The sequence below is a fragment of the Cinclus cinclus genome, chromosome 6, assembly GCF_963662255.1.
Source record: "Cinclus cinclus chromosome 6, bCinCin1.1, whole genome shotgun sequence".
Taxonomy (NCBI): Eukaryota; Metazoa; Chordata; class Aves; order Passeriformes; family Cinclidae; genus Cinclus; species Cinclus cinclus.
In genome coordinates, this window is record NC_085051.1 from 48,829,947 (window position 1) to 48,844,583 (window position 14,637).

Sequence of the window (14,637 nt, forward strand, 5' to 3'; positions counted from 1 at the left end):
GCTAAAAGTTTTTCCTCTGACTTGGAACTGTACCATCTTCCAGGACCTTCTTCATACACAGCAGAGAGGTCTTCGATACCTCCACATTAACTTACACTCCTACAGAATTTGGGGTGTTGACAGAGTCCCAGAGATAGATTTCTTCCCTACTGCTTTCAGTACCTCAGTAATGTGTATTTGACTAGAATCTCAAAGTACTTCTGCATTACAACTGTTAAAAGCAAGAATCTGTTCCAGTTTGAAGACTTAAGACATCCTAAGTACCTGCTCCCATTCTTATTGCAGCATCTCTACATAGACAAAACTTTGTTTCCAGAAAAGTTGTACTTTATATGCAGTTAGGCCTTCAGCAGATTCTCACCATTAGACTCCTGCTTCATGGCAGAAGCAGTCTGTTGAGTTTCAATTTCTTCCATTGCATCGCTCATCAAATCCCGTAAAATCTGCTGCTCTGATTCAGCAAGGCCTGGTCCGTGGGAAGATGGTTGGCTAAAGGTCTCTACCTGTGGGAGAGGAACTATACATAGTTACATCTCAAAAACAACAAATGTCAAAGAAAATTTCGCTAGAACAGCTTGATTCACAGCTCTTAAACTGTGAGAAAAAACGTCTTAACTTGTTAAATAGTCAAGTGATCTGAAACACCAAGATGGATGATTCATAAAGTAGGTTAGAACATTATGGTTCAGGGTATTTAGATCATCAGAGTACCCAGACAGCTCCTAGATGTCCTGGAATTTTCCTCTTTAGATGAGAATAAAGTACAAAATGTAAACAGCATAATGTTTTCAAATATTTAGTGGCCAAAGCATTAAAAAAATATTACTTTAACTCTGAAATATATTTTAAATTAGATACAATTTGTTATTGTTTTTTGCAGATAATCTCATTATTCATAAATAGAATGGGGATTAAAATTAAAATATATTACAAGAAGCAGAAAGTTAAATTGCTATCATTTTGCCACTCTATACCTTCATTTTTGGCTTGCTAACTCCACGTTTAACCTCTGTCTTAGCAGGTGGATGTAAATCACCATAACTTGCAATATACTGTATGAGATTCATTAGTGCAGCACACGAATCAGAGCAGGTACGAATATGGATTACATCACTGGAACAGTGCAGCTCAAAACGTGGTTTAGTCTAGAGAGAAACAATGAAAAAACAAGAACAGATATCAAATTGTCCTAAAGTTCCATAAAAAAGGACGTATACACAGTTGCTTTAAAATTATTTAATTAGTCAAAAAAGAGTTCAAAAAACACAAGTAAACTGAAAAACCTTTTGATTTTAAGTACAATAAAGTAATTTTCAAATCACAATCTCTCATGAAGATTTTATATTTTATTTTGTGATTAAATACTTACTCTTTCTCCCTCAGAATCAGATTTTACTGCTGTAATGGTTAGTTCCAGCAGTCCCATATCCATAACACGAACATAATCTGAAATAGGATAATTTTAAAAATTACTAAAAAATAACAAAACCCTATATACCTATAGTTATGAAACCATTAAAAACAGCATGAGCTGCAAAGGAATCAAAACCTTTTGTATCTCTGCATTTCCTTCTTTTATGAGGATTACTTTCAGAGTTCAAGTTCCAGCTACTTGAATCAAGAACTTCCATCTTTTCCATCCAATGTATCACTCCCACTATCACCATCTGTGTGCAGTGTAATCTTTTAAGATATTTATCTTCATCCCATCTGTGTGAGTCAGAGAAATCAAGGCACACAGAAGCTGAATGACTAAACATTCTATCATTTTTATAGCTGAAGTGAGAGAACACATGTTCATATTGTACTAATCCTTCAGTGCTGTGAATAACTTATTTGTCCTCTTCTGTTGTTTAAACAAAACAGGCATACCTTTACTGTGGCCCCTACTAGAGATCTCTTACCTAAGCTAAATACACGTTTGTGGACACAAGGTTTTGTTATTTCTCCAACTTATTTGTTAAATATTGATTTAAGTTCCTCAGTCCTTAAAGGTTCTTACTGTTTCAATGAGACAGCCCAGCTGGTATGATTCTTTTCAGGACCTACAACTCTGTGCAATATAGCACCATTCAAGTTCAACTATTTAGAATATATATCTCATGAGAGCTCTTTTCTAAAAAAATTTCTTTCTGTGCAACTCCAGATTTTTAAACATATGCTTTTTCAAATATCCATTATTAATCCATAACAAGATACAAGAGGAATTGCCAAATGCTTTTCTCTGATATACCTCTGAATACATAAATCCAAACCAGAGCACTCAGATTTTTATCAGCACTGCATTGCACTCTCATACTAGACTTCCTGCTCCTTATCTCCTCAGTACTCTTCTTGAATAACCTTCATATATGCTGAATGTGCCTATAATTTTGTTTCCTTAGGCTCTGCAATTGAGTAGTCACATCTAAACCACCCTTACCTCTATGGAGGTTTACCATGACAGTGTTGCACTTGTCAGACAAATGAAGAGCAGCTTCATCTAAAATTATCCTAAAAGACGAAACCAATATGAAATAAAAATGCTAGAGAAATGCTGTGCAGTAAGTCAAAAGAAATTAGTATACAAAATTATTTTAAAACACAAATAAGCCTAGCATATCTTAAATCTAAACTCTTCACTTTAACCTTTCATAACTTTCAAATCTATTGACAATTAACCACTGAAAGATATTTTCCCCATTTTTAGTTATGTATTTCTTAGATTTCAATTTATATATTTGATCCTTGCTAAAATAGGAAACAATACCTTAATCCTTAACACTTATTTCTACTTTTGTCTTTTTCTCTTCTTAATAAAGCTAACAGAACATTTGTTTCAAAGGTCACTTAAAAGGTTTTAACAATAAAAACAATCAACTTGGTAGATATTTCACAACAGAATAGGTAAAACAGAATGAGTATTCAACTGCAGTTGCAAGAAAATTATTACAAGTTACAGGTATTTTCATTAGTCATTAAATATTCAATTAATTAATATATTGTCTCCAAGTAACAACTTGTAAGAAATCTTAAGGTCCTATCTTACTAATTCATACAATAGACATAACTTCATTTCAGGACATTGCAATCTTATTAAAAGTGCAGAACTGCTTGTTGGTAAAGGGAGCAATCCTACTAAAAAGTATAAACAAACAAGATTATTTAACCTAATAAAACAGAAGGATTACACGTGAGCAAAATGTATTTCAAAAGATGGAAACCAGTGGGATCATTTATACAACATAAATGGTTCTGAGGTCAAAAAACCAGACAGGCATTACAAGTTTTACAGGAGCTTACATGATTCATAATCATTTAAATCATACCTGAGTGTAGAAGAGGATTTATCTACTGCAACACTGCTGGAAATGCTGAAAGTTTCAACAGTAAGTAGAGATCTGACTGGTAAAAACAAGGGCCTAACAACAAATAGGAAAAACAAATTAGTGCTCTGTACCTATCTGGAAGTTCACTTAAAGCCTTATAGGTTACCTAACTCCGTCTTGCCAGACCTAGGCTAGTCATATCCTACTTTAAATTCCTTCCAGTTAAGGGATCTCTGTAAAGTACATTTTCCAAAAAATGCCTAAATATTATTTATAGTATGCAAACTCGAATATTCCCGAAGAGTAAGTATATAGCTGCAGTGCCAAGTGACACACTTGCATTTTACTTACCTGTAATCAAGAGCACAACTCCACAGATGTACATGAAAAGTTGTAATTGTAGCTGGAGGGTTATATCCCAGAACAGGCTCATCAGAAATATTCAAAAAATATAAAATCTAAAAATCACAAACATATAAATGCTTCAGTATCCGTTAAATTAACAAACAACTACAAATCACAAAAGAGCAAAAATGAGAATCTTCAACAGGTATGACAATAAAACATTAGATTAGTAAAAGGAAAAGGTGTGAACAGTCTCACATATTTAAAGATGCTTATTCAATATCTTTATAGAGAGAAGCATGGAATGCAAACAACACCAAAAAACCCCATAAAAACTGCAGCTTCAAAGGTATGGAAAAGACTAATCCACATACACTCAAGTGGCTCCTTGTAACAAAGCTTCATAATGCATTTTTAAAACACTGCCCAAATAGAGTCTTATTCACCCCTCCTTGTAGCTGTTATTACAATGTTTGCATTTTCCTTGCTCTCTCTGAAATGTTAACTGCTCTTTAACACTTTACATTGTTCAAGTTATCCTCAAGTCTTTCTTGAGGGGTGGGCATGGGAAATACATTCAGAACCATGTGCACATTGATTGTATAAACAGCTTTTTCATGTACTGCCAACTAAAATAGCTGCTATCCTCCTCTGTAAGATCTGTCATAGTTCCCTCTCAAATATGTTACACTATAAAAGTTCCTAAAATATTGCAAGCCTGAGGCATACCAGCACTGTTAATCTTTTCAATAGACAATTTTTTTATTTGATCCCACCCCCTCCAAAAATGATTGCCTGTGATGCACTTAGGAATGTTACTCCAGAAAAATTTCATAGAGCAAAGAAGTAATGTGGTGTAAAGCAGGCTACACAAACAACAGCAATATTATGCTGAGGAGAAAACAACAGCACAGCAGGGTCCAAAGCCACAAGTTCAGCTCCACATAGTTATACAGTAACAATGCATGTGAAAATCAGCATATTATACAGATGGAGGATAAACAGAAAAAACTTGCATGTCAAGAGTTACTATCTGCAACCCAGTACGGGGCAGGTACATGCAAGGATAATGCTTCTGTGCTAATGGCATGTCTTGCCTCACGTGCACACACACAGATCAAGGGGCTCCAGCCCTGTTTGCTGTGCTCTACCTCTGCATTCACACCTACAACTACAATCCTCATTCAGAAGAGTTTGTGTAAACTGCTACTCACTGCCTCCCCAAAGTCCTATTCCAGCAATACAAAACAGGAAATGTACAACTGAGAAATGAGATTTGAGGGATAGAGTGAGCAGAAAGGAAAAATACAGAAATGCTTTCACTATTGTAAATAACATATTTGCTTGTTTTGAGGGTATTTTCAACTTAAGGATTATTTACATACTTGAATGTTATTGCACTTTTGAGATTTTTCAACTGAATTGTAAAACAAAAGTCAAAACCCAAACCCCAATAGACTGAAGTAAGCCCCCACCAAGAGCCTCCCTGACATGTTATGGGGAGAAAGTTAGGATGATGAGACAAATAATACCAAGTGAATAGACAAGAAATAATTAAAAAGTAATATTATCATCTGCCAATGGCCTCAAAGAGAAACAGGAAAGAAAGAATAACACTTTCAAGAGCAGAGTATGATAATACGGCACAGCCTAACACCAAGATTTTCAGTCAAGGTTTAGTTTGATAGTTAAGGCAATGAAACTAAAATTGAAGATGCAGCCAAGAAAATGGTAGCAACCTGACCTGCTCGTGCCAGCTTAAACCTGAAGGCAGCACCCGGTGCTGAAGGGTGGCTCCTCGTAGTCCAACAGCAACCAGAAATTCCTGCACAACAAAGTTGCATGTTTTGGCTTAAATGAAACACATGTAACTACTTCACATCTAGATTACGAAACAGCGTTGTTCTTCTGCACCCAAAAATCTCCCGGTGCCTAAAAAAACCCTGCTTCCCACTACAGTAGCTGTGGAAAATACAGTATCATACTTTTTTGCAACAGTATAGTATAGAAATGGTGGCTTTGTGGCAGTAGGAAGGAAGGCTGCCTGTACATTTACTCTGGGATTCAGCAGAAATTACCTGGAGTACCAACCCAAAGTAGTTCACGTGTGAGTCAACTGAACCCTTCACAACATTTTGCTGGTCTGCAGAACCCTTCTTTAGATAACTCAACCAACCTGTTTGTCACCTCTATGCCAGCTAAGAGGTCATCTTTCAGCCACACTACTGAATGCTACTGTCATTTACCAGTCCCATTCCAAATAGGTAAGCCTATTAGATGACACTGCTAGTTAACTGCAGTGTAACTCTGTATTTGTTCTCGCCCCTTTTGTCACCAGAGAAACTCAACAAAAACAAACAAAAAAGGTCAGCTGTTCAAAAAATGCTTTCAATAAAGAAATAGTGTGATCAGCAAAGTGAGACATTGGAAGAATTAATAAATTTAGCTGCTGCTTAAATTTTATAATCCACCCAAAAGATTCTAACATATAATTATAGTTTGAAAATTAATGTCTTAGAACTATATGGTTTCTTAATCTATAACCCTTCTAACCCCACGTCTAGATGCTTCCATATAAACTGAGATAACTCAACTTGTAGAAGTTCAAATAACACAAACCTTTGTATTGCTCTCTATTTTATCCGACTGGATTTTGACTGCAACAGTCAGCATACTTGGACTCTCCACTCCTACACCATCTGAAGTGGTTCTACTAAGACCATCTTCTTCAGAAAAACAAATAGTAGGCTCTAACCAATGGGGACGTATTGTGCTGGGCAATCGTACTTCAGAGGAAGGGACAACTCCATCTACCAAACCTGCAAAGAGATTTGGGAATGAATGACCAAAGCTGTTACTGAAGTGCTAAGCAAAATCCTTTTTATGCTTAATGCCTACAAAATTATCTTAATTACCAAAGTTAGTCATGCACAACCAAGAACTGTGAAGGGAAGTTTATGGGTGATCCCAAGTTTAAAAACCACAGTTCTAGCTGTAATCTCCAATGTGGCTATTAGTAATTGAGTTTTTTATTTGGTCAACAAAACAGCAAAGTTGAAATAAAGGTGAGAAATCTCCTACGGGTTACATGGAGGAACATGTGTCTCCTCTCCATTTTATGACACAGTGCCAGGCTTAGGTCTAAACACACAATAACTAAGCCTTGCACTGAAACATGAGTACCACTGATGCAGAGGCATTTGAGGGGAAAACCTTGAAAGGTTTAGCTACGTGGGGGTTACCAGACAAAAACATACTACACAGTCAAAATTCTTCACCTGTAGACTACAACTAGCTTCTCAGAAAAAATATAGCAGCCACTGGTAACTGGTAGCTTTTTCAATTAAACAACCAATAATATGCAGAAAAAGTGTATTTTCATAGTAAAGAATAGGCTGTACAGCTAACTTGCTAGATCACAGTATCTCTAAAGACCAGCAGTTGTAGGCAAAGTTGCAGATAAACTGTAACTAAATCCAGCTATAATGAAGTTGCATTATTGTAGCATTTAGAAACATTAGCCATAAATTACATTTGTTGTGCCAAATGATGCACTATGAGAGAAAAGAGAAATATATAAAGCCTCTTCCCTAAAAAGCTTCAAGCTTAGTTAATTTCAAATTTAGTTCTGTAGCTGCCTCAATCCCACCCCTACCTTGATGATACAAATTGAGGCTGCTAGAATGGAGACAAACATAGTGTCTGTCCTCAAAGCCTTCATATTTAGTCACACTGAAGAGGGAACCGCTGTTGAACTCTAACCAAAATTCACCATATTTTCCTTCCAGTGTATTTCCATCATCCTGCTGAAGGAAGAACAGAAAGGATAAAATTATTGTTTGCTGACAGCTTGCTGCATTTAGCCAGTCTAAACTAACACAACATCTGCTACTAATACATGTTTTCTTGCTTGCATTTCAGTTATTGTCAGGTGAAGCAAAGCAAACAGAATTTGCAAAATACTGTGTTGCATTACTGTCTAGTTATAGTAGTATAAAGCTTACAAAATTACTGTTAAAAACACTACCTCCCTTCCAGGTAAGTACATACAGCATGAAGGGGATCATGGTCAAAACAACAAAGAACTTGTTCCAGCCCCAGTGCCTCACCTTTACATCTGTGAATACTGACACTAATCCATGTGTCACATTTAGCAGAACAGACAGAAAGCTTTGTGAGTTCTTATTCTGTGAGTCAAGCTTTTTCCTTCTGCGTGAACGATAGTTTGGATCAACAGTGGAATAATACTGTAGTGTTTCCTCCTCAGATCCACTTTCATCATCTAATAGATAAAATGAAGAACAACTTATTCTCTAGATAGTACACTTACTATGACAATAACTCACTGTCCCTCCATTAGTAATGCAATTCAATTTCACACTTATTTTACCCAATTAACCAGTCATCTACCTTTTCTTTTTTTTTTTCTTGGTTCATGTTTTCTCGTAAGCTTACAAAATCTTTCCACTAACAGCTAAATCACTTCAGCCAATTATGCTTCCAAAGCACTATAGTTCTACATGATTTATTAAGTGTATTACCATAATGAACTGCGGATTTAAATTGACTAAAACTGTCTTTGCTGAAAGTGTTGATGAGCTGGCTGGCCACAGATAGTCCAACACCATAAGAAAGGTTTTCAAATGTTTCTACAGGAGATGGAGCTGTGGGTTCCCACAACAATAAATCATTGCTGATCCTAGGAAGAAATACATTATCATTACACAAAATGTATTACTATATTCCCATTTTTTTGTCAAACAAGCATAATTCCTTTGCAGACTTTACGTAACATATTCCAGATTCCATAACAAATACAGAAAAAAAAAGTTGACGAGCACAAGAAACAATAATATATTCATGAGTAAAAGCAATAAAAATTGAAGTAATTTTTATTCTGTAATTACAGTATGCACATATCAAAGTCTAATATGTGACAGTGACCTAAAAGCCTCTCTAAGTAGGTATCTATAAGCTCAGCAGGTTGGAGGGGGAGTTAAGAAATCCCTATTTTGATCACATCAATTTTCAACTAAGTTTTAGGAAACACTCATTCTTTTTATTTCAATGAGTGTGTCTGTCAGGGTAAAGACCATATGTGACATTCAGTACAGAAGTATTCCAACAGAATATTCAATAGAAGGTTCTGCTTTGTCACTTCAGAAGTGAAAATACTCGAAGTACAGTAATATCTGTCAGAGACTACAACAGATGAGCATCTCTCTTACATACTGCATAGCACAATAAGAATCTAGTAGTATTTTGCTTTTTCAGACAGCAAACTAACAGAAATAAATGGTGAACACTCATCTGTAAATTGGGCTCACTTTCTCTATATTTTTGTAAATCTTTGTGAGCTTTACAGAACTGGATTAGGGTTTTTTTTCCTGATTGCCTTGCAAGCTCTAGATTTTTAGATGGAAAGAACAAAACTAAGCTTAAGTTTTTAAAGTATAATAATCCATTTAGAGAAGAAATCAGAAAGATTAGAGCAAAACATAACACTGCAGAAAAAGCTGAACAAAGTATTCACTGAGAGTCAAAGATTATTTAGCTTCACCCTTTGGTCACAAAACCTGCCAAACACTTTTTAGCAGACAGCTGCCATGGCACCAACCAGATGCATGAAACAATGGTGTCATATTAACATGGAAAAATATTTATACAGCACTTTCTGTTTTTAAATAAACTATACAAAGGAGTTCCTGCTATACCTGCTTAGACAATTGCTTTTATCAAATGTGATACAGAACTGAGAGGACAGGTCATGGTAATTGAGCAAAACAATTATACTTGCCTGTTGTAAAGTTTTTCATAAAAGCTTTTGTTTGGTAGTGTTAAGTGAATATTTGGTAACATGAGTTCCAGTACATAATGAGAATTGCTAATTGTTTTATCCTGAAACTCAGTCATTTCAACTACATCTCCTGGCATCACCATCTGAAAGAAAAAAGAAAAAAATTCTTAAGATTTAAAAAAAAAAAAAAAAAAAAAAAAACAAAACCAAAAATAAACCAAAAAAATCCACCACAAAAACCCCAAAGCAAAACCAAAAGTAGAAGCTAGAAGTTACATCTAACGTAGTTAGAAGGTATTCATTCTTTCTATCATAAGCACAAACCAACAGTAAAATTTTATAGTACCTCTTCATTTTCAAACATGACCCTACGAGAAGAAAAGGGAGAAGGCTCTGGTCTTCTAATATCACAGACATCCTTCAAAGAATGAGACCCTCCTTCTTCTTCCTCTTGAAAGTTATTATCACCTTCTTCCTCCTCAGCTGCTATCCTTTCCAGAATAGAGTGCACAGCCAGAGGGTTTATTTTCAATACAATCCTGACATTGGAGAAGGTATGCAGAATAAGCCATTAGAGATGTTTATAATGTTTATATTTATGCTCTGTCACATGTGCACTAATTCTACTGGCTTGCCATTAAATACACATAGACTAAATAGCTCAAAAGTCCAGGGACCTTTCTTTTAGATAACTAACATATTTTGTTACCCAAAGCAATACTACTAAGAAAAAAACTAGCTTATACATACAAAGAGACATGGAAAAGGTACCACGAGGTAAAAGAAAATGTTAAGTGTCTGCTTTTTTCAACTCCATCAGGTGACAATATAGATGACCTAAGAAAAACATAGCACTCTCCCAAAATAAAGCTTGTTTCAATATTAACAGCTATTAAAAATGCTCTACTGCATGGTGTAGCTTCTTACATGTAAACACTGTTACAGAAGAATTTATTTGTGCCATTATAAAAGAAATGATGTCCCTATAAACTTGCTGGCAGAAAGCCACTGAATTTTGTGTCAAAAAATGTACACAGCAAATTCTGTAGCAAATCTAAAATTGCCTCTTAAAACATCTTACTATATGCTTCAGCTGCCAGGTCCTTCTCTTCAATAAGTGTGAAGTACTGTGTTGCCTTACATGCAACATAAGCTGCAATAATTCAGTCACAATATAATTATTCTTACTATTCTTAATGGCATATATTATTTTGAGGCAAAATTCAGCTAGGATGGGTTGATTGGTATTCAGTCATGAATGAAGGAGGAAAAGTAAAGCAAAAAAAAAAAAACAGGAAAAAGTTTCAAGTCTCTGATCATTTACCTAACTTTCACTGAAATTTACTCAAGTTCATGCAGAAGCCATTATACATTAAAACCATACTGCATTACTCTAAATGTAGAAGTTCCAGGGTTTTTTAATAAATTGTTGGGGTCTTTTTAATAGTTACATGCTCTTTCTTTGCAAAATATTGTCAATCATTTACCACACAGGCATTCTAGATTAAAATTAGAAAAACAACAGTATTTCATAAAAATTTTATCAACCCACATTAAACAGACAAAAATGTATTTTACCGAGGCCAGTCAAAATTGTCTGATGATGATGTTATATCTCCATCTGTTCCACCTGACACCTGAAAAAATTTTACTGGTGTTTCTGCATTATCTTCTTCAAATGAACCTGAACAGAAAGAGATTTTTTAGAAATTAACAGATGAATGACAACTGCTAACTTCAGGTTAGCCACTCCTCCAGTTGGAGTCTAAAAAGACTAACTAGTCAATGCTACTGAGGCACATTTTGTCATCTCTTCTGCCAAAAAATTAACTTTCAGAAACAAAAATTATTTCACATTACTTTCTATTAGCAGTAGTTATTAAATCAGATGCTTCTAATGCATCAATAGCTGCATTTAAATTTACAGCATCATTGTATTTCGTCCCAGCCTTGATTAAGTACACAAAATGAGACAGCAGAGAAGACTGCAAATATAAACCAGCCTCATAGATAAAGATACTGAAAGATATTAGAGGCATGAAATTATGGAAGTTTTTCAATGATAGCTATTTAAGGAATCAATCTCAGCATCACAGCACTCTTAGGGCTGAAAAGGACCTCTGGATATTATTGAGCCCAACCTGTCTGCCAAGGCAGGGTCACCTAGGGCAGCTTACATGGAAACACATCCAAGGTGGGTTCTGAATGTCTCCAGACAGGGAGACTCCACAACCTCCCTGGGCACATGTCCTAGTGCTCTGCCACCCTCAAAGTATAGAAATTCTTCCTCACATTAATGTGAAACTTCTTGTGTTTCAGCTTATGGCCACTGCTCCTAGTCCTGTCTCTGGGCACCACTGTAGAGAGTCTGACACCATCCTCTAGGCACCTGTCCTGGAGCTATTTTTACATTTATGAGATTCCCCTCTCGGTCTTCTCTTCTCCAGGTGGAACAGGCCCAGCTCCTACAGTCTCTCATTGTATGAAAGATGCTCCAGATCCCTCATCATCTTTGTAGCCTCCACTGGACCCTCTCCAGAAGCTCCTTGTCTTTCTTGAACTGGAGGAGCCCAGAATTTGACATACAGCCTCTGCTCCTAGTAGTGTTAGTACAGAACACAAACTACAGGAGAGATATCATATATCTACTCCAAAATTCAGGTGGAAAGACATTCCCTGGATTACTCCCTATGAAGGGACCTTTCTCTCAACTACACAGTGCCTAGGAAAATAAGAAAGGACTTTTGAATATAGTATTATTAACATTCTTACCAGTTAGCTCTTTAAAGGTAAGCTCTAATTTAACTTGTTCTGGAGTTGACCCTCCTATAAATTCAGTTTTAAATTCCATATCCGTAAATTCAAGATGAAGAATCTCCTTCTGAAGTGATTTCTTAAACCATGGTCCTCTTTCCTGATCTGACCGTAGATCAGGTATTGGGAAGCGAACAGAGAGATTTAAGGCTGGGGCAGTGACTTGAACTGAAACTCTACAGTTTGCAGGAGTATGTGAATCATCCAGAAAAACTTCAGTAAATGCTTTGTGCTAAAAAAAAAAAAAAAAAAAAAAAAAGAACAAAACACAAGCCAGAGTGAATAAAACCCCCTCTGAATTAGAGAAAATAGCATTAGAAGTGACTATTTGAAAGATTTTGATGATGTAATATCTGAAAGTGAAAAATATTAATTATATATCACAGAAAAAACATATCAAGACCAACTACTACTGTTCTTATGATATTTTTCTATTATTGGTGTCATAAAGATTCTACTTCAAAGTCAAGTTTTTGCAGAGATTACCAATCTTTAAAAAAAAAAAAAAACAGCTTTTTTGCAATTTTTTTTTTCTCTTAAATTAGATACTGAGAATACCAAACAATACTCAGCTTCAGTTAGGAAATACTGTGTCTCAGACACTTGTTTAAAAACTGCTGTTGTTGAAAAAGTATAAATTACTATCATGTGTATTTATCCCTTTCAGGAAGTCAGGGTGTCCAGCTCCTGTCACTTTCATGCCCTTCATATCCTCCCATTTTTGCTGATCATTGAAAGGAATCAAACTTGCAAGACAATTACATTTACAGAAATCATGGATGTCTTACAATTTTTTAAAATAAAGATTATCTTAAATAGTTTTGAAAATTGATTTTTCTGTAATCAGTAAAAACAGCAATAAAATTACACAGGGATTTTTGCTGCTGTGCAGAAAATCAGTTAATTGCAATAATCATTCCTCAAGTGTTTTAAGAAAAGTCATTAAGTTTAATGCTATTGTGACAACCCAAACCAAGGCAAATGAGCTTCAACTTCTTTATGTTGGTCCCAGATCACTAGAATGCAATGTATATGCCCCTCATTCTCTCTGTCACCTACCCCTAAAGATGGCAATGCACAGCAGAAGCAACTGGACTGACTGTGACAACTAAAGATTTCAACGCAGAAGTGGAATTGTTAGCAACACTTTGTATCAGCTCCTGGAGAGCATGATGGGACAGAATAGGGATGAGAAGTCAGTCAAGATGACTCTTTTCTTGCCCAGTTCTTATTTCAAGAAACTGAGAACTTATGCAGTTTGTAAGCCTCTACCACTGCCTTTCAGTTTGTTTTCAAGCACACAATCACAGGATGCAAAATGAGATTGTGTCAGACAGCTACTGCTCTGTGACGGAAGTCAGAAAAAACCAAACAAACCACAGTCAACAAACCAAACAAAAAAAAAAACCTCTGACACTAGAAAAAACACCTCAGCCACCACAAATCAATCAGAACCCCGACTTCCTCCTGCAAAAATACCCAGCAAGTTTATTAATCAATTTCACTTTAAACTTACCAGACTTATGTGCTTATTGTAAGACGCATACATATGAGATGCCATCATCTCTACTGTAGTTAGTTTCTGGGGTTGAAGTAAGGAATTTAATCTGTCTACAATACTAATATCCAGCTCACAAAACACTGGTCTTAACTTTATTTGTAACTCTGCTTTCTGTGGAACAGAACTGAGCCTCCCTTGACTGCCCTGAAAAGAAAAAGAAAAAGTAGTGAAATCTTCAACACAACACAGTGAAACAAATTATAAAGAGTAGGAGTTAAGAATTCTGTTTTACAGGCAATTTTCTGTTCAAATGAACCAAATTAGAAAAAGGTTATTGTACAGAAACTTGGGCCTTTTAATCTCCCACCTTACCTGAGGTCCTCTATTATCTAAATGCTTATAATGCAGCTGAAGGCATGGTATAGAATGAGAATCATTTCTTTCTTCAGAATGAAATGTCAGCAGCTTCAGGGAAAAAAAAAACAGTTAAAAATGCTTAATAAATAAGAAGGAAAGAGTTGCCAAAGGAAAATATATTTATGACATTTTACCTAGATCAGACAGGAAACCCCACACTGAAATAAGTCAGTGAACAGAGCCCCAGCTCAACTGTTTACTCAATCCACATATTCAGCTACCTTACTGGATGTCTCTGACCATTAAAAGAGCTGGAATAATAATCACCACCACAAGAAACCTTTGCATTGCTCAGCTCCATTGCTCAGTTCTGGGAAAACATTTATTCGAATGCCCAAACCATACTAAGCATATTTAAAAGAAGTAACTAATAAAGTTTAGCTACTTGGTGCTGTTCCTGTCAGGTATGATGGAAGCTGGGTTCACTATTTCAACCCAGAGCTAAAATGTAAATT

The 14,637-nt window shown here is 35.7% G+C and overlaps 1 protein-coding gene across 5 annotated transcripts in view; it reads right to left on the reverse strand.

Annotated features, from left to right (window-relative positions):
- ATG2B (autophagy related 2B) overlaps nucleotides 1–14,637 on the reverse strand; it is a 42,001-nt gene that overhangs the window by 13,233 nt on the left and 14,131 nt on the right. For 3 of the 5 annotated variants that reach the window (XM_062495529.1, XM_062495526.1, XM_062495528.1), the window contains exons 13-29: nucleotides 14,138–14,230; nucleotides 13,781–13,969; nucleotides 12,223–12,496; nucleotides 11,029–11,134; nucleotides 9,797–9,989; nucleotides 9,451–9,593; nucleotides 8,195–8,352; nucleotides 7,763–7,935; nucleotides 7,309–7,459; nucleotides 6,273–6,472; nucleotides 5,398–5,478; nucleotides 3,660–3,766; nucleotides 3,309–3,401; nucleotides 2,423–2,493; nucleotides 1,370–1,446; nucleotides 975–1,145; nucleotides 362–503 (exon numbers count right to left, since the gene is read on the reverse strand). In XM_062495529.1, the coding sequence (XP_062351513.1) occupies nucleotides 362–503; nucleotides 975–1,145; nucleotides 1,370–1,446; nucleotides 2,423–2,493; nucleotides 3,309–3,401; nucleotides 3,660–3,766; nucleotides 5,398–5,478; nucleotides 6,273–6,472; nucleotides 7,309–7,459; nucleotides 7,763–7,935; nucleotides 8,195–8,352; nucleotides 9,451–9,593; nucleotides 9,797–9,989; nucleotides 11,029–11,134; nucleotides 12,223–12,496; nucleotides 13,781–13,969; nucleotides 14,138–14,230 (2,422 nt within the window). The remainder of the gene's footprint in view (nucleotides 1–361; nucleotides 504–974; nucleotides 1,146–1,369; nucleotides 1,447–2,422; nucleotides 2,494–3,308; nucleotides 3,402–3,659; nucleotides 3,767–5,397; nucleotides 5,479–6,272; nucleotides 6,473–7,308; nucleotides 7,460–7,762; nucleotides 7,936–8,194; nucleotides 8,353–9,450; nucleotides 9,594–9,796; nucleotides 9,990–11,028; nucleotides 11,135–12,222; nucleotides 12,497–13,780; nucleotides 13,970–14,137; nucleotides 14,231–14,637) is intronic. The other 2 variants (XM_062495527.1, XM_062495530.1) reach the window with 2 other exon arrangements.